The sequence below is a fragment of the Notamacropus eugenii genome, chromosome 3, assembly GCF_028372415.1.
Source record: "Notamacropus eugenii isolate mMacEug1 chromosome 3, mMacEug1.pri_v2, whole genome shotgun sequence".
In the NCBI taxonomy this organism is placed as follows: Eukaryota; Metazoa; Chordata; class Mammalia; order Diprotodontia; family Macropodidae; genus Notamacropus; species Notamacropus eugenii.
This window is the reverse complement of record NC_092874.1, coordinates 310,417,083-310,443,246: the sequence shown is the minus strand read 5'-3', so window position 1 is coordinate 310,443,246 and position 26,164 is coordinate 310,417,083. Positions and strand designations below refer to the sequence as shown.

Genomic DNA, 26,164 nt, shown 5'->3' with positions numbered 1-26,164 from the left:
GCGTGTGGGGTGAGGGGAACAAAATTTCTTGGTCTCTGCCTTCTACACTCCCCCCTACAATTGTCACTCCCTTCTCTCTCTTCCTGGTGACTCCAGTAGGGGTGGAGAGGAAAATCAGGAGCCCCCCCATACACACACACACACACAGCCCAATTGGGGAGGAGGAGGAGCCCCCACACACACAGCCCAGGTGGGGAACTGAGGAATCCACTGACCTCTGGACTCTCTTGGTCATTTGGAGATGCTTCTTTCTTCTTTTTAGAGGCCTGGGCTCCCTGAGACAACTCTTCTGGAGACTTCAGTGTCTCTGCCTTGCTGTTGGGCTGGGTCTGAACTTGAGGCTGGATAATGATGACCTGGAAATGAGGCAGGGACCAGTATGAGGAAGCGCAATCTTGGGGCTCTCTCCACTCTAAGGCCCGCCCACCCCGATCTGACTGTCCTGGGTTCTCGACTTGGACTCATCGTGGCACAATGTACTGAGTCCAGGCATGTCTTGAATAGGTCACATCCCCAACACGTGACCTCTTCGACCTTGCATCCATCCATGTATGAAAATATTTTCAGCTCAATTAACAGCCAATCTCTGGACTGCAGGCAGGATTTGAATCCAGGTTTTCTGGGTCGAAAACTCTCAATTAGAGCTCTCAATTTTGCGTCTCTGAATTCTCCTCCCTTTGGCCCACCTCCCCCTTGTGGTCTCCGAGCAGGCAGGCAGCTGGGACTCACTCACTTTGTTGTCTGCACTGATGAGGAGAGGCTGAACCTTGATACTGTCGCTGACCATTGTGGCAGTGGTAGAGCTGGGTTTGATTGGAGAGGCGGCATTGCTGGGAGATGTGGAGATGATGGCGTAGGCGACTCCAGCCCCACTTATGGGTGAGGGGAGGGCAGCAGGCTCCGCCACTGGTTGGTTGACGGTGTTGTTGGCGGTGGGGAGGGCCGGGCTGGGGTTTTTGATGCTGACAACAGTGGCCTTCTGGAAACTTGGCGTCTGTTTGGATGGGATCTCTCGGCATGGAGAGATGGGAAGGCTGTCGGGAATCAGGGTCTTTGGCCTGACCTGGGGAAAGGTAGGGCCACACTCACCCACAGGAGCAGATCAACAAAGCATTCTACATTTGCAAGCACCCATCAAGGGGCAAACAGGAGCCAAGAAACTCCTGACTGAGCCAGAGAGGGCAGTTCAGGAATCAGGAAGTAAGGAGCAAATGCAAAACGGCTGGAGAATATAAGAGATGCTAAGAGGACACAGTCATTCAGCCTGAGCTGGAGCAATGAATAGGCAGAGGGGAGCTTGAATGACAGGCAAGGGCCTGAAACTTCCCTGGGACACCCCAGCATACCTTTCCAGCCTCTTTGGAAATTTCTCTCCTTTCCACACTGATTCAAACTGACCTTCTCCATTCCTCCACTTCTCGTTATCCTTCCTCCCTTTTCTCTTTCCTCTCTTCCAAACTTTTTTCCATGAACTCTATGATCCTGCCACACTGACCCATCTGTGGCTCCTCACGCAGGGTGCACCATCTCTGATCTCCATACCTTTGCACTGGCTATCTTTCATGCCAGGAAGGCAATCCCTCTTCACCTCAGCTTCCCAGAGTTCCCCTCTTTCTTCAAGCCCCACTTTCTGCATGAACTCCCATCTTGATCCCTCCAGGTGCTCACACCCTCCCTCTCTCCCAAACTGCTTGGGAGTAGGGTGACTTTGCTTCATATATACGTATTCTCTTTATTTTTAGTTTCTGTTAATCCCCTCCATTAGAATAGTAATATCCATCATTCATACTGTGCTGTGAGACTTGAAAAGCACTTTCATCTAGGTTAGTTCATCTAAACCTTACAACAAGTAAGAATACTATTGTTTCTATAGATGAATAAACTGAGGCACCGAGACATTGTGATGTTCCCAGGGTCACACAGCTGATAGATTTCTGAAGGGGGATTTGAACTCAGGCCTTCCTGACACCAGGATGTTTACTGATAAATTGGTAACACTGGGAGTCATTGATGAGTTTGTAACAGAGAAGTGATTTGGTGAGTTGGGGTGGGACCAGCCTGCCTGGTGCTATCAATGTCAAAGATAGAGGGGCATTAAAATATAGACTATTAGAAGGATCTATTCTACCCCCTCACATTGACGGAGATCCCTCAGTGGGGAGCACTGAATGCCAATTATATCATGGGTTCACAAATTAATATCAAAGGAAAACCAAAAACTTTTTGTAAAGCACTCTATCCTAATCCTAATCTTCATCTAACTCTTGCCTAACCCTCAAAGAAGCCCGATGAGGATGGGAGTGTCATCGATGCAAGCCCCATTTTACAGATTAGAAGAACTCAGAGACTTGACTAGGACCACACAGCTAGTAATTGTCAGAAGTCACACTTGAACCCGGGGCTCCCTGCCTCTTAGTCCTTCACATTCTCCTCTGCCCCATGTCTCCTACAGTGATAATGACCTTTATAACCCCCGCCTTCAGGTGGCAGTGTGTGGCAAGAGATTTGCACCCTACGAATCTGAATTAATATCAAAACTTTGGTCACAGTAATCACCAGTAAGGACTTGCAAAAAAAGACATACTCTAGGATGCTGGGGACAGGAAGGAACATCTGACCAGAAGAAGAGGAGGCAAGAGGAACAGGGAATGAGAGAGCTGGGGACACTACACTTCTGACCAAGGTCATGCATAGGAACCACCAAACACTGGAGGATGCAGATGGGTCTGGGGAGGGGCCATGCTCTCAGACGCAGCCAATCTCTACAGAGTAAAAGCAACAGTTCTTGGAGTTGGCAGGAACCTTGGAGGAAGGAGATAAGCATTTCTCTAGCACCTACTATGTGTCAGGCACTGTGCTAATGCTTTTCACCAAAGAGATCTCATCTGAGCCTTTGAACTCATGTTGTCAATGCCCCTCCTTTTACAGGAGAGAAAAGTATATGGACCAGAGCAAGGCAGGGACTTTCCTGAGACAAGATGCCGATAATCATAGTTTTGTTTTGAGAGTGAAGTGAATACTGAGAATGAGAGGGGCCTGTTCAGGGAGCTTAGAACATGGCAACCCCGAGAACGGAGGGGTCTCAGAGAATGCCTGGTCCTCCCTGTTTGTTTTTACAGAAGAGATAACAGTCCCAGAGGAGGGAAACGATCGGCCCCGGCTAGGCAGCGGAGCAGAAGAAGGCTGAGCAGTCTGGATGCTCAGGCTGGGCCAGATGTCGTCCGGACGTGCTCCGAACTCTCTGGGAGTCTCTCCAGCGCACATTACTAAGCCTCGGCAGCGGCAGCCTTCTGCAGCTGGCCTGGACAGACAAGCAGCGCTGATCTGGGCGATCCCATGGTGGGCTTACAAAGTGCTGCTGGAGCCGTGGCCTTCTGGGACACGTCAGCTCTGCCCGACAACCCAGAGATGCTACACTCCTGTAAGTGCACTGTGCGGCTCACGCAAGGCCAAGTTCTAGGGCAGCACCTAGCACAGAGCAGCCATAGGCTGAGTGCTGCCCGCCTCCTTGTGGTCAAGACCAGGAACTGTGAGGGGCTCTCCGGGGCTCAGAACTTTGTCCAAAGGAGAAGGGGCCAGGTAGGAATGGAAGGAAAAAGAATAATCTTTTTACGTGCCTAGTGTGTGTCAGACACTGAGCAAATGCTTTTTTGCAAATATTAGCTCGTATGAAGTCCACAACAACCCTGGGAGGTAGGTGCTGTTATTATCCCCATTTCCTAATTGAGGAGACTGAGGCAGGCAGAGAGCAAATGACTTTCCCAGGATCACGTGACTAATAAAAGTCTGAGACTGGATTTGAACACACATCTTCCTGAGCAGGGCTCTATCCCTAAGCCACCAGAAATCTCCTCAAGGGAGCAGGGAAAGAGACCGGGAGCCAGACACATGCAAGTCCTGACTCTGGCAGTAACTCTGAGTGACCTAAGACAAAGTCCCTCCTTCCTCTCAGGGACTCAGTTATCTAGAAAATGAGATTGTTGGACTAGGTGATGATAAAAGAGATCTGGAATTTCCATAGCCCTTATAATGTTATCTCATTCGATCCTCCCAGGAGCTGTGAGAAATGGGAAACTGAGGCACAGAGAAGTTGAGTGAGATGCCCAGACTCAACCAGCTACTAAATTTCTGAGACAGGATTTGAACTCAGGGTCTCCTGACTATTTCAATATTCGAACCACTGTGCCATCTCTTAGATGATCTCTAAGGCCCAGCTCTTACATATCATGTTTTAAATTTCTCCCACATCTGATAGCCTCTGTTCTAATCAATCAATCCACAAGTTTTTATTAAACATGTACGTCAGTCCGTCAACAAGCATTTATTAAGCACCAAGCACAGTACTGGGCACAGGGAATACAAATACAAAGAATTAAGCAATCTCTCTTCCCAGCTCTGTGATTGTCTTGTGGTCCACAATACAAGAGCTTCAAGTCATGGCCTTCCCACAGGTGGTGGTCACCAAGGACCTGCCCAAGTCAAGTTGGAAACATTCCCAGCAGAGGAACAGCCACCAGACAGCCCTTTTCTCCACCACTATAATTCACAAATTGTCCCTAAGGTGGGGAAATGTGGGCCCCATGGCCCCAGTTGCTGTCTTTTATAGCTAAAGATGTGTGATTCTATGGTCTTAAGCCACCAAGTCCCTGCCTTAAGACTCTATGGTCCCCAAAGACACTGGGTCTCTGCCTTAAGATTCTGTGGTCCCCAAAGACACTGAGTCTTTACTTTAAGATTCTATGGTCCCCTAAGACACCAAGTCTCTGCCTTAAGACTCTGTGGTCCTCAGAGGCTGCTTCTAGGATCATGATGGGAGTAGGGGAGAGGTTGATGATTCTAAGCCTGAATGAACCACAGACTTTGAGCAAGTGAGATTCCAAGAGGCTTTGCTGCCATGAGTCTGAGGCTGTGATTCTTTGCTTTTAAGATTCTCAGTTTGGCGGGGCTGTCAGGAACGGACTCCTGGGGTTGCCGGCTGATGGGGACAGGGAGGCTTCAAGATCTAATTACTGTTTGCACTGACTAGCAATCTCATAATTAATATTTGTTGGTTTTTCTATTTAGCAGTGATTCCGCACACCAAGTGATTTGGCGATTATTTGTAACTGAGTGCCACTCCAGGCAAGAGCTGTAGGAGGGAGAAGGATGATTCTTGGAGGTTTTTCCAAGGAAAATCTTCCCAATTGGCATTCGGTGGCCAAATGGCCACACATCTCCCAGCCTCCAGCTTTCAGGATCTAGCCCCGTTTTTCAGGATCTAGCCTTAGGCCCCTTCTTCCAGGTAGCCTCCCTGACTACTCTATCCCCTCAGGCACAGATGAATATCTGTACCAACCATTAGACCTTGAACATAGGGCCCTCTTTCACATCTACGATCAAATGCTAATCATCCAATAACCATTGATTCTAATTATGTGTCAAGTGGGGTTTTAAGGGCTAGGAAAACAAAGAAAGGGGGAGGGGAAGAGTCCCTGTCCTCACATAAGGATAGGAAAACTTTGGCATCTCAAGCCCTGCACAACTTGGCCTCCTTCCTACCAATCAGCTTTCTTACACTTGGCTCCTCCCAGGTAGTCAATGATCCAGCGACATCGGCTCCTGGCTGTTCTTCACCCATGAACCTCTGTCCCAGTGCCTCTCACTCCTCACCTTGGCCTCCCACAATCCCACTTCAAATCCCCTCCTTCCATAGGAGGGCTGTCCTGAGTCCCCAAAGCCGCCATCTCCTCTGCCTTCCCCCATGTTAGCTTGGGTTCATTTCCCATAGATTCTGTGTATGCTTCTACATGTGCATTTCCTCCCCATTAGAATGTAGACACCTTCAGGGAAGGGACTACTTCTTTTGGGGGCTAAGTATCCCCATTGGTTGCTATTCAGTTCATTAAAGACTTGTAACTGGTTGCAACAGAAGTCTGTTGCCTAGGTGATTCAGTTTCTTTTCCTGGGGCTGCTGTGTCTTATGAAGCTCAGAGATAGAGTCATGAAGGACCCAACACTGGTTGGGTGACATCAGGCAACTGATGTAATGTCATACTTGTGAAATACAGTCACAGGATACTGGGATCATGCATTGAGAGTTGTAGGAGATCTTAGGACACCGTTAGTCCACCTCACTCCCTTTACAGATGAACAACTGACCCAAAGACACACAGCTAGACAGAATTTGAACTCAGGTCCCCTGGCTATGAATGGAGGGCTCTCTCTTCACTGTGACACAGGATAATCATGCCCACATAGCTGCTATGGAGGAAGCTCTCTGTAAATCTGCTATGCTGGGTGGTAAAGTGGATGGAGCATGGGGAAGGGAGTCAGTAAGACCAGTTCAAATCCAGCTGGAGACACTTACTAACTATGTGACCCTGTGCAAGTCACTTAACCCCTATTTGCCTCAGCTCTTCATCTGTAAAATGGGACCACACTGGACCAGGAAATGCAAAACACTCCAGTATCCTCATTAGAAAATCTGTAGAGTCAGATATGACTGAACATCACTGCTCCCATGGGTGCACAGGGGCTCTTACATACATTTCCTCCTTTGGCCTTACAAAAGCCCCGTGTAGAGGCAAGGCAGGAATTCATACTATCATTTTCCACATGAAGAAACTGAGGTCTGGAGTATGGAATTGACTTGTTCAGGGACTCATTTTTTTCCTTGTAAAGCTAGAATCACAAGACTGAAATTGAGGGACCTGGGAGGCCCTCAAGTGTAGCTCTCCGAGCCTGTCACCCAGAACTGTTTGCTTCACACTGGGCTTCTTCCCCAGCAGAAGGGAGAAGCAGGGGCAGAGACCTACCGAATGGGACAGGTGACCAGGACCTAAATGCAGGGATCCCCCACAGCTATCTCTGGTTCCTCAGCAGCTGGAGGAGGGACCTGAGAGAGGAAATCCATCAATATCCCCTTCCTCACCAATACACTTGCACCCACATACCCACATGAGAATATGAACACCTATGTGCACATGTCTGTAGGCACATCTGCACCCACACAGCCTCCAGGACTACAGATGTGGCTGGAGTCACAAATGGGAGGTTCTCAGGGTGATGGGCAGAAGGTACAGATGTGAGGCTTGGAGCCCAGATATCCCTTGCAGAAGTCTCCAAATCATCCCCCAGGATAGAGATGGGGGAGGGAGATGCCCATTCCTGGGGGGCCAGGCTGGTCATAGGGACTGGACAAAATGAAATGGTGACACCATGAAGAGAGTGATGGATATGGAGTTAGAAGCCCTGAATGTGGGTCCAGCTCTAGCAGTGTGACCAGAAGGCATTTGCTTTGCCTCTCTGAACCTCAACTTCCTTCTATGTCCCTCTGCAAGAGGGGTGGCCAAGGTCCACATTTCCATCTCCTCAGGAGAGAGTCCCTCATACCAAGCCCCCTCTCCTCCCTTCCAGCCCGGGGATAGCTTGGCAGAAGGGAGAGAGGAGTAGATTTAAGAGAGGCCCTGTAAGTGCAAATCCAGCCTTTGTGACTGGGTGCCTGTGTGGCACTAAGTGACATCCCCATTCCTGACTCAGGGTCCTCCTTTGTGAAATGAAAGGATTGGTGTTGGAGTCCTTGAAGCCCTGTAAGCCTTGTCTTTAGCCACTTGGCAACACTTCCACCTCAGAATCTTTGCTAGGCTTCTCAGCTCATTGGCTGCATCATGGAGGGTCCAGCTCCTTTCTTATTTCTTTAATATGACAAAGTCTGGGTATAACCCCCATTCCCCAAGGTTCCAGGGAAAGATGGTGTGGTCCTGGAATAGGTAGGAGCAGGGTAACTTCCAGAGGCTATCGGCTGAGGGGTCTCTTCACCAAGGTGGCCATTGAGGGGAAGAGGAAAAATATACACACAAAAAAGTCTTGTCCTTTTACCTGAGGTAGCGCTGCTGGTCCTTGCCCCGCCAACTTGTGCAAGGAGCTGACCTGAGGAACTTTAATGGGCACTGCTGCAATGGTGCCCAAGGCCTGTGGGAGAAAACAGAGAGCAGAGAATGAGAACTCTGAGAGGCCAAAGTCAGGTTTGCAGGGGGCAGTTATACCCTTCCTCCATAATCCAGGACAGAATGTCAGAGATGGAAGGGCCCTTAGAACAGGGGATGTCAAAGCTGGGAAGGACCTTAGAACAGGGAATTCTAGAGCTGAGAAGGACCTTAGAACAGGGAATGTCAGAGTTGGGAGAGGACTGAGAACAGAGGATGTGAGGGTTAGGAGGGGCCTGAGAACAGGGAATGGCTCCAGTCTAGAGGATTGGAAAAGTCATGAACTAATGAGACAGTAAAACAATTATAACTGGAAATTCCAATGCGACCATTTAGAACCAAGACAGACCTAAGAGAAAAATAAGAAAGAAATTAAGGATCTAGAGGGGATTTTAGGGAAAGTGAATATGATCAAACTCTAGCAATTGCTGACTGGGAATCAAGAGGAATATACATCTTTCTCAGCTTTGCATTCCACCCTTACAAGAACTGATTATGTTCCAGGATATAAAGAACTCATCAACACAGAAGAAAAGAAGAAACATTACACACCTCATCTATATATCACAACATAATAAGGTTATAATCAGAAAAAGAGATGAAAGAAAGGATTCATACTAACATGAAAACTAAATAATAGAACGCTTAAGAATGAGTGGGCTAAAGGACAAATCACAGAAATAATAAATAAGGAAGAGAGCGTCCCAAAATTTTGGGATGCAGCCAAAGCAATCCGTAAGGGAAATTTTATCTCTCTAGACACTTTAATCAACAAAAGAGAGTAAGAAATTATCAGTGAATTAAACATGTAGTCTAAAAACAAGCACTAGAAAAATAATGCATTAAAAACCTCTAAATAATCACAAAGATATGAATTCTGAAAACCAAAGATATAAACAAATTTAAAAACAAAAGAAAAGTCATTGATTTGAAAAGCCAAATTAAGAGCTGGTTTCATAAAAATACTAATTAAATAGGCAAAACACCAACTGATTTAGTTGTTCAAAAGACAGGAAAGCCAAATTACCAAAAGGAAAAAGGAAAATTCTCAATAAATGGAAAGAAAATAAAGGAAATTTTTAGGAATTATTTTACTCTAATATTGGTCAATTACAGCAAAAACTTAAGTGAAATTGATGAATATTTACAAAAACATAGAATAATCAGATTAATAGAGTAAGAAATCAATATTTAAATGACAAAATTTCAGATGCAAAAATTGAACAAAGTATAAATTAATTCCCCATGAAAAATTTCCTGCTACAAATGAATAAGTGAATTTTATTAAACATTCAAAGAAAATTAATTCCAACCTCACACAAATTGCTAAACAGAGACAGAAGATAGTTACCAAATTTCTATGAGACAAATGTGATTCTGATAGCCCTAAACCAAGGAGACATCGGATAGAGAAACTACAGACCAATGTCACTCATTAATATTTATTTTTAAATACTGAATAAAATACTAACAATGAGTTTAAAACAATATTCACAAATTTTTCCCTTTGGAAAGGACCTCAGGAACCATTTAGTGTAGTTCCTAAAATGATTCACTATGATCCATTTGGATTCATACCAGAAGCACAGGGATGGCTCAGCATTGGGGAAATCATAAACATATAAAGTCATATTCCTAACAAAATTAATGAATGAAAGAAGTGTCAATTGAGTGTTTGCCAAGCCCTGCCCTCAAGGAGCATACAGTTTGAACAGGGGGGACAACACATATATAGAAATTGTGGATAGGGAGGGATGTTTTGCTTTGGAAAGTTACAAGGATTCTAAGCAATAAAAAAAATCAGAAAAGGCCTTTGACAAAGTAGAGGTTCCATTTTTGTAAAAAGCACTAAAGACACATGAGTAAAGTGGACTTTTCCTTTACATGATAAATAGTAACTATCTAAATCTAAGAGCATGTATTATTTGTGAGAAATACTAGAAGCCTTTTCAATAAGATTGGGAGTAAAGCAAATATATCAAATGTCAACACTATAATTTGATATAGTTCTAGAAATTCTAGGTAAAGAGAATAAAACCAAAAAAAAGGAATAAAGAAGTATGAGCAAAGAGGAGGAAAAATATCTCTTTACAGGAGATATACTTGTTTACTTATAGAATCTTAAAAAGCTAACACCAACATAAAAGACAATTGAAAATTTTAAAAATAGCAGAATTATCAGATTCTCTATATATTACAAATAAAATCCAACAAGAGGAGATAGAAAAGTAAATCCCATTACAAATAGCTAAAAATGTTTTTTTAAAAAACTTCATTCTGCCTACATTCAAAATTTATGTGACTACAACTACAAAATTCTTTTATAGAAATCAAGACTTAAAGAATTGGAAAGATACTTCTTCATGGTTAAGCCCAACAAATATAATGATGAAGATACTATCTCAATGAATTAGTTCATAGTTTGAGTGCCATAGCAGATTACCAAGGGGTTATTTTATAGAACTGTACAAAATAATAACAAGGTTAATCTACACAAACAAAAGTTCAGTAATCTAGCATTATTAGACAGAAAAATATACCATAAAGCAGAAAACATAAAAACAATGTAACAGTGACTGAAAAAATAGAATAGTGGAAATAGGTAAAAAATGGAATAGATTAGGTCAGTGAAACCCAGAAATAATAGAGCCCAGTGGGCTAAAGCTTGAAAAGAAATGTCAAGGACACCACCTACTGGAATAAACACTTCTCATTTAACAAAAACTTCAAAAAAAAATTGGAAATCAGCCCGGCAGAAATTAGGTTCACACCAGGATCTTACAATGTATATATTCCCCACTAAACTCCAAGTGGATATATGATTTAAATGCAAAAGGTAACATCACCAAGAAATCAATAGAATGGAAATAGTTATTGCATACAGCAATGGCTAGCAGGAGAATTCTTAGCTAAAATAGGGTAGTGATCATAGAATGGACCATTTCAATTACATACAACAGAAACACAATGTGAAAATCAAGGCCAATAGAGTTAGAAGTCATTAATTAAGGCAGGTGGGGGTGGAGCAAACATATCTCAGAACAACCTGATGTACAAGATATATAGGAAACTGATAGAAAATATAAAAGGACAAGATCTATTCCTCAATAGACAAATGGCCAAAGCATGTGAATGGACAGTACTCCAAAAAAGAAAGCAAGGTATCAACAATCATGTAAAAGAATATTCTAAATCACTAATAATACATGCGAGGCACGCAAATTTAGATTCTGTGGTTCCAGTTCACAGCTGTCATATTTACAAATATGACAAAGGATAAAAATGGGAAATATTGTATGTTTTAGGTAGAACTATGAATTGCCCCAGTCTTTCTTTAATACAATTGCAAATTATTCCTAAAAATCATCAACTACATATACTTTGACCCACAGAGACCAGTACTAGGAAAACATATCTGAGAGGTAAAAGATAAAGGGAAGTCACATGTATATACACCTATCTATAGCCACACTATAACAGCAGAACAAAAACCAAAATGGGTCCACATCAATTGGATGATGGCTGAACAAACTATGGTTTATGATCAAAATGGAATATTACTGAGTGATGATAACAAATATAAAGAACTGAGAGGTGGGAATATGTGTTTAAGCCAATGCAAAGCATAATTAGCGGAATATAAGATCAATTTATTTATTTATTTTTCTTTTTTATTTTAGTTTTAAAATTAATTTATTTTTAGCTTCCAACATTCATTTCCACAAGATTTTGAGTTGCAGATTTTCTCCCCATCTTTCTCCTCTCCCACTCAAGACACTATGCATTCTGATAACCCCTTCCCTTAATCTGCCCTCCCTTCTATCACACCCCTCCTTTCCCTTATCCCCATCTTCTCTCTTTTCTTGTAGGGCAAGATAGATTTGCCTTGTATTTCTTATTTCCCAGTTGCATGCAAAAACAATTCTCAACATTTGTTTCTAAAACTCTGAGTTCCAACTTCTCTCTCTTCCTCCCTCCCCCTCCATCCCCATTGAGAAGGCAAGCAATTCAATACAGGCTATATATGTGTAGTTTTGCTAAAGACTTCCATAAAAGTCATGTTGTGAAAGATCAACTATATTTCCCTCCATCCTATCCTGACCTCCATTTATTCTATTCTCTCTTTTGACCTTGTCACTCCCCGAAAGTGTTTACTTCAAATTACTCCCTCCTCCCATTTGCCCACCCTTCTATCACCTCCTCCAAACCCCACTTATCCTCTCCTCCCCTACTTTCTTATAGTGTAAGACAGATTTTCATACCAAATTGAGTGTGCATGTTATTCCCTCCTTAAGCCAAATGTGATGTGAGTAAGTGTCACTTATTCCCTCTCAACTCCCCCCTTTTCTCCTCTATTGGAAAAGCTTTTTCTTGCATCTTTTATGAGAGATAATTTGCTCCATTCCATTTCTCCCTTTCTCCTTCCAATATATTCCTCTCTCACCCCTTAATTTAATTTTTTTAGATATCATTTCTTCCTATTCAGTTCACCCTGTGCCCTCTGTCTATATGTATATAATCCCTCCAACTACCCAAATACTGAGAAAAGTCTCAAGAGTTACAAATATTATCTTTCCATATAGGAATGTAAACAGTTCAACTTTAGTAAGTCCCTTATGATTTCTCTTTCCTGTTTACCTTTTCATGTTTCTCTGGATTCTTGTGTTTGAAAGTCACATTTTCTATTCAGTTCTGGGTCTTTTCATCAAAAATGCTTGAAAATCCTCTATTTCATTGAATGACCATTTTTTCCCCTGAAGTATTATATTCAGTTTTGATGGGTAGGTGATTCTTGGTTTTAATCCTAATTGCTTTGACTTCTAGAATATCATATTCCAAGCCCTTCAATCCCTAAATAATATCAATTTAAACCATTTGGTCTCCTAAGTAGAGACTAAGGAGGCCATGGAATTACCCCAAGTCAGAAAGATAAGATGCACCTCTCATTTTTCCCCTAAGCCTTGGTGCATCTCCCACACAACTATACCATCCCCTTCACATTCAGGTCCCCAATCTTCCCCCTTCTAACAAACAGCCTCCCCTGGTTGCACTTGATGGTGACCTTCCAGTGTGGTTGCATCCTAACCAAATCTCTTTACCTACATCAACTGTACAGGCAAATTCCCATGTTCCCTTCTCCCCAGGGGCCACACCCCTTGTCCCTTGGATCACCACAGTAATTGTCTCTGTACTCCAGTAGAGTCTGCAAGTCACCACACATGCATGAACACAAATATACACACATTATTTTAGCAAGAAGGAATGAACGGCACAAAATGAGCAGGTACAGAGAGGTTGGAATTATGCTCTGTTGTCTCAAACCTACCCCCTTCTGAACGTCCTTATTTCTATGGAACACAACACCAAGTCCTCAAATTCCTGCACACTCTTCACTCCTCATTCAGTTGCAATGAACTCCACTGGCTCCTTATTGATTCTAGGATAAAACACTATTTCATCTTCATCTCATACTTTTAAATTCTTATTTTGCATTACTTTTAAAATGAATATATGGGTTAGCATATTTTGGAGTTAATAAATAAGTTAATATGCACATATTGTGGTGCACATACGTTATTGTGTTGTTGTTGATTAGTGATACAATCAAAAAGGTGTTGGGGTCACCAACCTGAACAATATTCAGCATGGTGGAAAAGAAAAGAACACTGGAATTCTCCGTAACTCTAGCAGCAGCTAACAAGGGCTTGAGTACTTTCTACTAAGGCAGGCTTCTCACCCCTTGGCAAACTTGATGCTCAAGAGTCATGCAATGGAACATATATTTTCAGTCATGACCAATGTTATTTTTTTGTTGTTTACATTGCTTGAGTATAATTACTTATAATGTCTGAATGATTGAATAAAGAAGAAAGCATCAATTAAGCATTTACCATGTTACAGGCACTGTGCATCCCACTTTGGGGAAGCAAAAATGGTCACTTCTCTCAAGGGTCTTATATTCAAATAGAAAAGATACCACACATCAGGCATGGTGGTCAGAGAGGGCTACTTTGACCTGGAAAGTTACCAGAGAGTGAATTACAAAGGACAATTTTATGGGAGCCAGAGAAATGGAGAATCAATGAAAGGTGAGTGATGGCTTTTTTTTGTAACACCAATAAAACTTTTAAAAAAGAAAGTCATCCTGTTTTGCATGACTACACATGTATAACTTGTATCAAATTGTTTGCCTTCTCAATGATGGGGGATGAGGAGTGGGGAGGAAGGGAGAGAATTTGGAACTCAAATATAACTCAAATAGAAACAAATGTTAAAAATTGTTTTTACATGTAACTGGGGAAAATGAACACTAAGTAAATTTAAACAAACAGAAAAAGTCACAGACAAGTTTTGTACTGACTGAGGATGCATGGGCAAGAGGCAACCTAATTTCCTGCAAGAGGTGTCCACATGACCTAGAGGAAATCGTGAATTCATCAAAATGGAAACACTTGGGTCCTGTGGTCCATCTGTGGGTGAGAATGGAGGGAACTTGGAATGGTGTTTGTCTTGGCCCAATATGAAAAAGAATTTCCTAACAAGAGCATAATCAAGTTACAGTGGACCCACAATCATGGGTAAAGTAAGTTCCTGTCACTTGACATGTTCAACAGAGGTAGAAGAATCACAAAGCATGATTTTTCCATTTTACATGTAAGAAAACTGAGGCCCAGAAAAGGAAAGTGACTTGTCTGCAGTCTCAGAGTAACAGAGCCAGGACTCCAAACCCAATGGTCCTGGGTCCTTCCATTATACCACGTTTATATTTATGTCTCTTTGGCTTTGTCTCTGTCTTCCATCTCTGTCCCTGTATCTTTCAGTCTCTTTCTCTTTCTGTCACTATCTGTTCCTATCTCTTTCTATTTCTGCTTCTATCTGTCTCCATCTCTGTCTCTGTGTCTGTCTGTCTGCTCTCTCTATCTCACACACACACATACACACACACACACCACACCACACCACACCACACCACACTACACACACAGAGTCTAGGTCTCCTTATATGGCCCTCGTGATCTAATCTTGGGCCTGATCCCATGACTTATCAGTGCTCCCACTTTGACCTGGGCCATGTTGCTTGTCTTTAGGCAGCCTGGGCCCTCCCCACATGCTGCAATTCTCACTGAATTGATGGCAAACACCAGATAGCTATGACGGGGTTATAAAGTCATCTGCTCAATTTTCAGTGAGACATTTCCATCTCAGAAATTGGCAAATGCTAAAAATTGGGGCTTGATTTATTGTTTTGACTTAAGAATAATGGAGAAAATATTATAAATTAAAAGTCAGTCAATAAACATGTATTAGATATTGTTCTAAGCACTAGGGATACAAGGAAGAAGGCTCCCTGTCCTCAAAGATCCACCATAATGGGAGAGACAATGATCAAGCAGAATGTGTACAATAGGCTCTATACAGGAGAAAGAGTAAACAATTAACAAAGTGACAATGCTAGGATTAAGAGGAGTTGGAGAAAGCTTCCTGAATAAGAGGAGAATTTATTTGGGACTTAAAGGAAGCCAGGGTACAAAGGGGAGGACTGAGTGCTCCAGGCAGGGAAAAGTCAGAAAGAATGCCCAGAGCTGAGAGACAGAAAGTCTCTGGACTCTGAGAGATGGAGGCTGGTATGCCTGATTCAAGGCTATGTGTCAGGGAATCAGGTGTAAGAAGACTGAAAAGGTAAGGCGGCAAGTTATGAGGGGCTTTGACAGCCAAACAGAGCATTTTGTATTCAATCCTAAAGATCACAGTGATATACTGGAGTTTATGAGTAGGGAAATGACGTGGTCACACCTGCATTTTAGGAAAGTCACTCTAGTGGCTGAATGGAGGATGAACTGAAGTGGGAAGAGACTAGAGGCAGGCAGACCTCCCTCCCCCACAAAGTATTGCAATAGTCTAAGCATGAGATAATGAGTATGCCTCACGACATCATGGGCATCTTAGAGAGATAGCACACAGGTGCAGTTGACAGAAATTGGATACAGACTGGATATGTGTGGGGAGAGGTGTGGTAAGAGATAAGAGACTGTGAGGAGGCCAGGATGACTCCTGGGTTGGAAACTTGAGGAACTGAGAGGATGGGCATGCCCTGAAAAGTAATAAAGAAGGTAGGAGGGGGAAGGCTTAAGGGGAAAAATAATGAATTCTATTTTGGACATGTTGAGTTTAAAATGTCTACTGGACATCCAGGTTGAGATGTCTGAAAGGCAGCTGGAGATGAGAGACCGAAGGTCAGCAGAGGTGAAATGTTTATCATGCATAAGTTTTTTTTTTTCTCAGAGAGACAGTTGTTAAGCATTTTACTAGCACACTAGTGAACACAACACATTCTAGCTCAGAACTCTTGAGCTCAAAAGGTCCACTGCCTTCAGCCTCCTTGGTAGCTGGGATTCCACACATGGATCACCTTCTAACAGAGCAGAGCACCAAAAAGCTTATTCAGCAGCAGGATGGGCCAAGGGAAAACCAGACAGTGGTTAGTAGAGTGGAAGTTCCCTGAGGCCAGGGCTTGTTTCACTTTTGTTCTTTGTATATCCAGTGCCCAGAACATGATTAGCATTTACTAAAAGTTTGTCAGGTTGAATTGAATGAAAAGGAACTGAGCTTTACTGCTTTCTCATTCTCTGTAGGGAAGATACAGCATGTATAGATGCTTAATGCCACAACAATTTTCAGATTCTATCTAAATTTGAAAAAGGGCCATCTGTCTGTTAGTTTTAATTAGTTAATTAAACTCAAACTAAGTGTTGAGTTGTTCAAAGATCCAGGCTCACACTTAAGTCTAAGGAATGGCATTGGTTTCACAAAGATTCTTTGCCATTTCTTCGGAAGTTAGGCTCTCCCAAACCACCCACCAAAATGCCCCCAGGAATATGGAATTTGGCAGATTTCCCACTATCCCATGAGATCTTTATTTTTTTAATCTTTCTTTTGTCTTTATTGTTTTTAAGCAGCTGCCAAGGGTGCCAGCATATCACTGTCTGGAAATAACTAGCCCACTTGCTATATACCAAGCACTATGAAAAGCTCTATACAATTATGATCTCATTTCATCCTCACAACAACCTTTAGAGTTAGATGTTACTGTTATCCCCATTTGGAGGAAATTGAGTCAGACAGATGTTAAGTGACTTGCCCACGGTCACTCAAACACACTAGGGTCTGTGCCCACGAGAGGGCTACAGTGGTGGCACAATGTTTGCCTTCAAACTCTAAGTCTGGCAGAAGAAATGACTGTCACACATGTCAGAATATGAAGCATGTACAGATCATACATAGGCTTCCAAAAGGTGGCTTTCCTTACAATCCACCCTGAGAGATCTGCGGCTGGAGGTCACTGTCACCTGGTCAGTTCTGCTAATGGAAGTGGTTTTCTGCAGAATGCTGACTTTGCCATTTGACAACATTCTCATTCTAGGCTGCAGTTAATCCAGGTCTGGGCACTTATATTTGCTTGTATACATATTAATTAAGCACCTAATTTGGGCGAGACACCAGAGATATAATGGTACAGCCTCAGCCTCGGGAGAAAACCACCTCTCTCAGCCTGAATTCGAGGACTTAGAACCGCAAGGGACTTAGAGGTCATTTAGAGGTCTCTTGTTTTACAGAGGACACAATACATGACCAGGAACATGTTGATGTCAAATAGGAGGACCAGGACTTAGCCCAGTAAATTCAACATTCCTTCCATGAACCACACACAAAGAACTCTAAGTTAGCAAACAATTACATCCACAAGAGAAATTAAGGAGAGTCACTTGAGGTATTTAAGATTTGGGGCAGCTGGTGGCACAGTGGATAGAGCTCAAGCTAGGCCACAAAGACCTGAGTTCAAATCTAGTCTCACATGCTTACTCACTGTGTGACCCTGGGCAAGTCACTTGACCTCTGTTTGCCTCAGTTTCTTCTCCTGTAAAATACAGTTGATAATAACAACACCTACTTTCCAGAGTTGTTGTGAGAATAAAATGTTATAATGTCTTAAAACAGAGAGGAAGTGCTATATAGATATTCATTCTTTTCTTTCCTTAAGGAGAGAAGGATCATTTCCAGCTGGTGGAGAGGAGAGGGAATGTGGTGAGCTAGAGAAGATTTCAAAGATAAGCAGACAAGACTAGGAGTCCATTCCAGACTTGGGGGAAGGGGGAATAACAACAAGCTTGGAGGTAAAACAAAGCAGCAGATCATCGAACGTTTAGGACTGCTGCTAGAATAGAGTATGTGAAGAGGAAAGAGGTGAGCCAAGGCTAGAGTAGCTAGCTGAAGTCAGAATAGAAAGTCACTGGAATGCCAGACCAAAGAGTGTGGACAAGGAGGTATTCCCTGAAGGGTCTAGCAGCCAAGATCAGAGCTCTGTGGAATTCCAAGGACTATCTCTGTAGCTTTGCAAAGACTCCATGAAAACAGAGAATTGATGACTAATTAGCACGTTATGACAATAGACCAAGCAAGAGGTTCATGAAGGCATGAACCAAGACAGTGACCATCCCAGTGGAAAGGTGGGTTATGGGGCTGGATGCAAGAGATGTTGTGCAGGTAGAGTTGCCAGTACATCAGAGCTAGCAATGCCCACAGTCACTGTGATGACTCTGACTTCCACATGGGTGCGGGAATTGCTCCAAACAATAATTGGCCTTTAGAATATAAGCATCACTACCCCCATTTTATAGGAAACAGAAGGGCCAAGGAGATGGAAGCCCTTGCTCTCCATATGCCTTTGGTCACAGGAAGAGTAAATGTAGGATCTAGAATTAGAGGGAGGATGGTGCTGAAGGATCACTCGATCACAGCTTTAGAGATGATGTGGGAGGATCACTCAATCATTGGCTTGGAGAAGGTGCAGGAGGATCACCCAATCATAGAGTTAGGGCTGGGAGGGCCTTCAGAGACCATTTAACCAAAAGCCTCCATTTTACAAATGAGAAAACTGTGACCTAAAAAGGTTAATCACACAGGTAGAGGTGAAATTTGAACCCAAATCTTTTGACTCCTAGAATCAGTGTTCTTTTCAAGGAAAAGGAAGAGTGACTGGATGTATGACTGGATATTTTGCAGCTGTTTAACAGAAGATGGTGAAATATGGAAGGTGCAAAGAAAGGAACTGGCATCTTTGATCTTGGACAGTAGTTGCCACTCTCTTCTGCCTCAAAGAGCTTTGCATTGTTTGGTGTTGGCAGAGACATTTGTCTTTCTGTCCACAGAACCACTCATGTGGCCCTACACTAATTTATTAAGTAGGGACTTAGTAGATTTTCATTGACTGGACTGAATGGCATTCAGTCTGGGCCACATTCCATTTATCTTTGCATCCTCTCTTCAGCCTTCCTCTTACTCCCACACTTGTCCCCCACCGCTAAAGAGCATGCCCAGCCGAGTTCTTACAAACCTTTAATTAACAAGCAGCAAAGACATGCTTCCTGGTGATGTCTGACCTTTCCTGACTTTGTCAGAATTTATTGATACCAGCAGAAACAATCATTGCAAAGATTATTTTATGAGGGCTGGATACTTAATAGTAGCACTTTTGTCAAGATAAATGAGTTTCTTATGACTACATCTATAATTCTAAGCAATTTAATAATGATTTTCAAAAAGTGACCTTAAAAGTCAAAGATAACTTCTAAGCTCTCCCTGGCCTGCAGGCTACCTTGGGTGGCCTGGAAATCCCTGGAAAGCTCCTGACAAAGCAAGACTGGATGGATGAGGAGAGTGGGGGAAGGGAGGAGGCCAGGGCCAGAGGCAGCAACTGCTGGTTCTTATAGCCTTGGGCATTTTCTCCAAGATGAGAGGGGTGGGAGGGGGAAATAATCAATAACAATAACTTAAATTTACATTGAGCTTTATAATCGAGTCTTATTATTACTAGTAGTAACAAAAAGAATCATGGACTTTTGGAACCTCATAATCTCCAGAAAATAAGAATTACAGGTGGCAATAAAAGGGATAGAAGTGGTGGCCACAGCATGTCACCAATGACAATGCAATGCCTTGAGTGCTATAACAGACTCACTCCAGAACTCATGTGATCAGAAAGGGTGTTGCATTGTCCACGAGGCAAAGGGCAAGAGAAACTGTCTCTCATCTTTGCTCATGTGAAGAGCATTATCGAGAGAATACGTGAAGAACTTAAGAGAGATAAATTGGGAATATCCATCATGAAGGATTCTCACACGGGCTTAGAAGATGGAAGCAGACTTCAAGCAGTGACCCTGGAAGGAAGTCCCACATTAAGAGCTTAATAAATGTGTGCCAACTGACATTAATGAAATCACGGACCCTTCAAAGTACATCTTATAAATGTCAATATATAATAAGTTTATGTATAATATTTTAAAAGATCCTTGCTTTCATCAATATAGGTACACCTTCCACCAATGCAGATCGCCCAGTCTTCCATGTGTCAGTAAATATTTTCCTGAAACTAACCCTTCTCTCACCTGGAGACCATACTTTTGGTAGTGGCATCATTACCTTTGTTACTAACAGTAATAACAGATATTTCTCAATAGCTTTATGAATTACCAAATACTTTCCTTCTGGCAACCTTGGGAGGAAGGGAGGTAAGTGCCACAATTGACATCCAATCCAACAAACCTTCACTGAGGACTAACTACATGCCAGGTGTGATGCTCAATGTTGGAAGGACAACAACAAGGTGAACATCTTCCTGAAGACTGAGAGGACTTGGCCCCAGACCCAGAGTTTGGGAGTGGTAGAAACAAAGCTGAAATCCAGATCACCTGACTCGGAACAAGAATAACAATAATTACTGTCACTTATCTGGTGCCTTGAGGTTCACAAGGTGTTCTCTATATGCATTGTTTCATTTGACACTGATAACAGCCCGGAGAGAGAAGATATTGTTCTAGAACATCAAGTGTAGGGAGGGGCGCAGTGGAAAGCACATCAGCCACATCAGAGGAGCTGGGTTTAAGTAGCACCATTAATGTCTGCTCCTTGGAACTCTGGAAAAGTCATTTCATTTTCTTGTGCCTCAGTTCCCTCCTTCGTAAAGTATTGAGAGCTGGCCTTGATGATCTCTGACAGTCTCTTTCTATTCTAGATTTCCATGATCTTCTGTGACTTGCTCATAATCACACAATCAGTGTCAGAGGCAGAATTCAAATCTAGACCCAGCACTCTTTGCTCTACACTACCAATTCTCCAAATATTTCCTGAATGGATGAGAACCTCAAACTTTAATATGTAATAGTTTCAATTGTCATCACAAACATAATGCTGTCTAGTGCAGAGTGCATTTAGGGTTTCTTTACATAAGAAAACAGCCTCAGAGGAGTGAAAAGATTTGGCTAATGCTACATAGCTCCTGAATGGCAAAACCAGGCCCTCAGACTCAACTCTCTTGAATCCAGATGTGGGATTCTCTCTTGCTGACAGAACCTGGTCTCCTTCCACTAACACCACCTTGAGTATACCAATGACTACTGCCACCCAAAGTTCATAAAGAGAGCAGAAACCTGTTTTTAATCATCTCTTCATACACCCACAACTAAGCTACATTTTTCACACATTTAGCTTAGAGAATGCCCTTTCAAGTGGGATGGGGGAGGTGGAGCTAAGAACTGCCTCGTTTTCCACTATGCATTATTTTCACACAAGCCCATCCCCACTTCATTTGCAAGGACAGCAGCACCATCTACACTACCTAAATGTCTTTTCAGAACCACAGACAATGCCATTCAGCGCCACCACAGATCTTTTCAGAACCACAGACAGAAATACATTTTACCCTATTTCAGTCCTTTTGGTAACCATGAGCAGACATTCTCCATCTGCTCCAAGACCCTTTAAAGTCCATGGGCAGTCATAATCTATACAACATGCCAGGTACCTTATCATCCCTCAGACAACTTCATTCTCTCTCTCTCATCCCAAAGCCTTTTCAGAAATATGGGTGGTAACATTCAGTCCATTGTTCTGAAGGACTTCTCTCAAGCCTGCCCAAGTCCACTGGAGTCTCCTTACGGAAAGAGAGTATCAGAAGTAATGGTCACAGATGTGCCTGGCCAAGTCTGCGCTCAGCCTTGGCAACAACAAGCAGCAGCCAGAGGACGGGATGGATTCTTCACGGGAGAGTGATGAGGACCCAAACTGCCATGGCAACGGTAAGGTGGACTGTTCTGAGCCAGAAAGGGGGAGTGCTGGGGACGATGCTGCATGTTGTGTGATCTGGGGTCTTGTGTGGGTTTTTTTGTCTTCTTCCCCAGCTGCTTCCATCTTTCCACATGAGGGTAGCCTTCATCTCTGAGGTACAAGTGTGCAGCTCAGGATTTGGTCCATCATTCTAAAGTGGATAATCCTGTTGGCCTTGCTTCCAAGTTGTTATGGAGGCACTACTGGCATACCATAGACATAGTGTCTGGATCTACGCTGTGGCCCACAAAATGGGTGCACAAAATCATAAAAGAACCCTGGGTTTCACCTAAGGCTAGAAGTCAGTCTCTGCTAATCACTGCCTATGTGGCCTTCCCCTCTCTGGGCACCAGTTTCTTCATTTTGAAAAGGGCATAAGGATACAGACCTTCCAGGCCTGGTAAAAGGATCAGAGGAGAGGGTCCAGAGGGTGCATTGCAAAGCTTATATAAACATCAACTCTCATTACTACTGGTAACTCTCATAACCAATACGTTCCTATTGTTGGGGGAGTTGGGGGAGGGGCATTTCACTGTCATGTAATCCAAACACCCTCCAGAAACAGAAACTCCCTCAGAAGCACCCATGGCAAGCACTTGCCTCAACCCTCCCAAGGATGGGAAGCTCACTCCCTGAACAAGACAACCCAATTGACCGTTGGCTAGCTCTCATTGTTAGAAAGTTCTTGGTTTGATCAATCCCAAATCTGCCTTCTTGTCATTTCTGTTCACTGACCAGAGATCTCATTTAAGGAGCTAGCTCATCAGACTATTCAAGTGCATAAATCTCATCTTTCCAATTCAACCAGATGTTCCTTAAAAAGATGACAACAAACAACTGATATTTCTATGGTACTTCAAAGTTTACAAAGTATTCACAAGCCCTAGGAGAGAGGAGACACAGGTAGGTCCACTTGGAAACTTGCTAGGGTTGGAAGCTCAATTCCATGTGGACAGTCTCGGGCGGGTAAAGGTGGGAACTTCTAAATCTTAGAGTTCTCACGAGACCCCCCCAGGAAACGGCTGGGAATCGAGGTGAACCGAGCTATCTCGTGTATTTCCGCCTCTTCCCATGAGAAACGTGATGGGAGAGAGCTCTCCCCGCCCTCGAGATTGTCCCGGATTGGAGCACACCTAGTTACCTAACAGGCACGGTATTCAGATGCAAACTATGCTGCTGCAGAGCTTAAGTAGGATCAGGAAAGCCTGAAAGCTCTCTTGGGCGGAGGGGCGCGGAGCGGACAGGACAACAAGGCTCCGCTTTTCCCTCTCTCTTCTCTCCCCTCCCCCTCTCTCCCCGCTTATACTTCTACTTCCAATCTCTTATTGTAAGATCTTTGCCTCCTTGGGAGATTCTTCGCTCCCTCCTAAGGAAGAATTCCCCTGCACTTGTAACTAGACCCTGAAATAAAGCTCAACCCTTGTTCGACTCTGGAACGTCCTTTCTCTCATACGAGCATCCGGTTTGGCCAACCGAAGACCTTGGGAGCTGAGGTAGGAAGACTCGGGTAGCCCTCAGGCCTCTAGGCCTGGCAGTTGGCGCCCCGAACAGAGGACTGGGAGCGCAGATAATCCTGGGTGCTTTGGGAACACCCGGAAGGGGCTGTGAAAGACGTGAGTCCCGAATCCTAGATTCAGAAGGAGAGAAAGAGTGAGAGTAGCTTCCCACACCCATGGGAAAAGGGCAGGGATGGGGAATCAATTGCCAGTAATAAAGCCAGAGGAACAGGAGGTCTGGGCTGAGATACTTTACAGGGAATGCAGGGAGGCGGGGGTCACTATAGAGTTAAACGACCTCCGAGAATTTTGTAAAAGGATTTGGAAAGTTTCTCCTTGGCTCAAGCAGACAGGAATATCAAGAGAAAGATGGGGAGCAGTCGGAGAACAAATGACCGCTTATGAGCAACTATGCCCCGGGCAGCTGGAGGATTTAGATTTCCTGATATACGGTGTAATTAAGAGCCTTTTGGAAGGGCCGGAGAGGCCAGGGCGGGATTGGAATGAGAGTGGAAGCGGAGAGAGGGGAGGGGAGAACCCTGGCGAGCAGAAAGTTAAGGAGTGTAGAGAAAAAATAGATTTGGAGCTCCATCTAGCGGATGGGAAAGGCGAAGCAGGGGAGAATGTATCGTGTCTTCCCTCTGCGCCTCCTTATAGCATGCTCCATTGGTCAGACAATCCAGGGCCACAGTCCAGTTTGGAAAAGGGAATATGAAAGGCTATAGAGAATGGAGAAGACGTAGGGACATTTCCTGTGCTAGAAATAGCGGACCCCAGTGTCCCCGGTGGGGTTCGGAGGAGCCACATACCTATAGAGTGGAAGAGAGTAGTGACTCTCAAAGAGGCTTGTACCAAGCACGGCCCCAATTCACCCTTTGTCATAGCCATGCTTGAGACTCTCAGTGGTCAGTTCGTTCTGACTCCTAATGACTGGAAGAGCTTAGCTAGATCCTGCCTTACCCCTGGGCAGAATGTGATTTGGGTATCAGAATTTTCTCAGAGGGTAAAGAGCACTACCAGTGGGCTAGGGGCTCAGGCCCTCCAGGCTTATCAGCGATTTACAGGAACAGGGCAGTTTGAGGCTACAGGAAATCAATTACAGTACTCGGCCGCCGATTATGTCTTGATCGCCGGAATGGCTATTGTGGCCTGGAAGGTTATAGCCTCTAAGAAAGAGAGAGAGTTTCCCATGACTAGGATTACGCAGGGAAACACTGAGCCATTTACTAATTTTGTGGCCAGGCTGCAGGAGGCAGTAGGCCGAGACATGGGAGAGGAGAATCAAGGGACAGAGATAGTGTTGAGGACATTGCTGCGGCAGAATTGTAATCATGACTGCAAAAAGGCAATGCTGGGACTGCCAAAGAATGCATCTGTTGAAGAAATGATACAAAGATGTGACAGGGTAGGAAGTCAGGTCTACTTGGCACAGGTGCAAGGGAAGTACCTGGCCGCAGCCTTAAGTAATATCTCTTTGGAGAAAAAATGTTTTAATTGCGGAAAACCGGGACACCTTAAGAAAGAGTGTAGGAAAGAAATAAGTACAGGGAGGGGCCAGGACCCTTGTTTTTCATGTGGAAAGCCAGGTCACCTAGCTAGACAATGTAGAAAGTCGGGAAACAGGGTGAGGGGCCCCTCGAGGGCCCCGAAAGTGTACCCTTTGGCAGAGAATCGGGATGGCCCCTTGGAGGGAGAATACAGGAGATTATGGGGCCAGAGGAAGGAATGCAACACCTTTACAGCTTAGAGAAGTGCCAGCTTGCAGCTCATCAGTTTACTATGATTCCCCTGAGAGACCCCATACAGGAGGAATCCCTGATATTACAGAACCCCTCTCATGCACCCGTAGTTATATATACAGGAATTTATCCCACCGGCACCACAGCACTTCCATGCTCCAATGTGGTAGCCGAGCCAGCTCATATAGACAATCAGCTTCCCATAGCTATTGCCCTTCCCTTAAAGCACTCAGTTCAAATCCAGTTACTAAAGGAAATAGGACAGAATAGACCTGAGTGTACAATCTGGCTCAATGGAATTCCCATGACTGGCCTCCTTGATACTGGAGCGGATAGGACCTGCCTTAGCGGTTGCTCAGTACCCCGGCACTGGAAGCTTAAAGAAAGCCAGAGACCAGTGTGGGGAATAGGAGGGTGCCAAAATACCTTAGAGACAATGCACCCAGTAAAGTGGGAGGCAGAGGATCGCCAAGGGACCGTATGGCCGTTGGTGATTCCAGGACTTAGTTTTAACATCTGGGGCAGGGACATCATGAGCCGCCTGGGGATGAAGCTATCAAATTTTTAGTAAGGGCCATTGCTGTTGCACTGGAGTCCCCACCCTTGAATTGGAAGTCAGACACCCCGATTTGGGTGGAGCAATGGCCCCTGACTCCAGAAAAACTCCAGACACTACAACTACTGGTTAAGGAGCAATTAGAAAAAGGAAATATAGAGCCATCACAGTCACCCTGGAATGCTCCTGTGTTTGTTATAAAGAAAAAATCCGTAAAATTCAGGTTCCTTACAGATGTTAATCAAGCAT

General features: G+C 43.8%; 1 protein-coding gene across 2 annotated transcripts in view; it reads right to left on the bottom strand.

The window, feature by feature from the left end:
* PHF21B (PHD finger protein 21B) overlaps positions 1-26,164 on the bottom strand; it is a 134,252-nt gene that overhangs the window by 14,985 nt on the left and 93,103 nt on the right. For both annotated transcript variants that reach the window (XM_072596623.1, XM_072596622.1), the window contains exons 3-5: positions 7,858-7,950; positions 734-1,063; positions 216-356 (exon numbers count right to left, since the gene is read on the bottom strand). In XM_072596623.1, the coding sequence (XP_072452724.1) occupies positions 216-356; positions 734-1,063; positions 7,858-7,950 (564 nt within the window). The remainder of the gene's footprint in view (positions 1-215; positions 357-733; positions 1,064-7,857; positions 7,951-26,164) is intronic.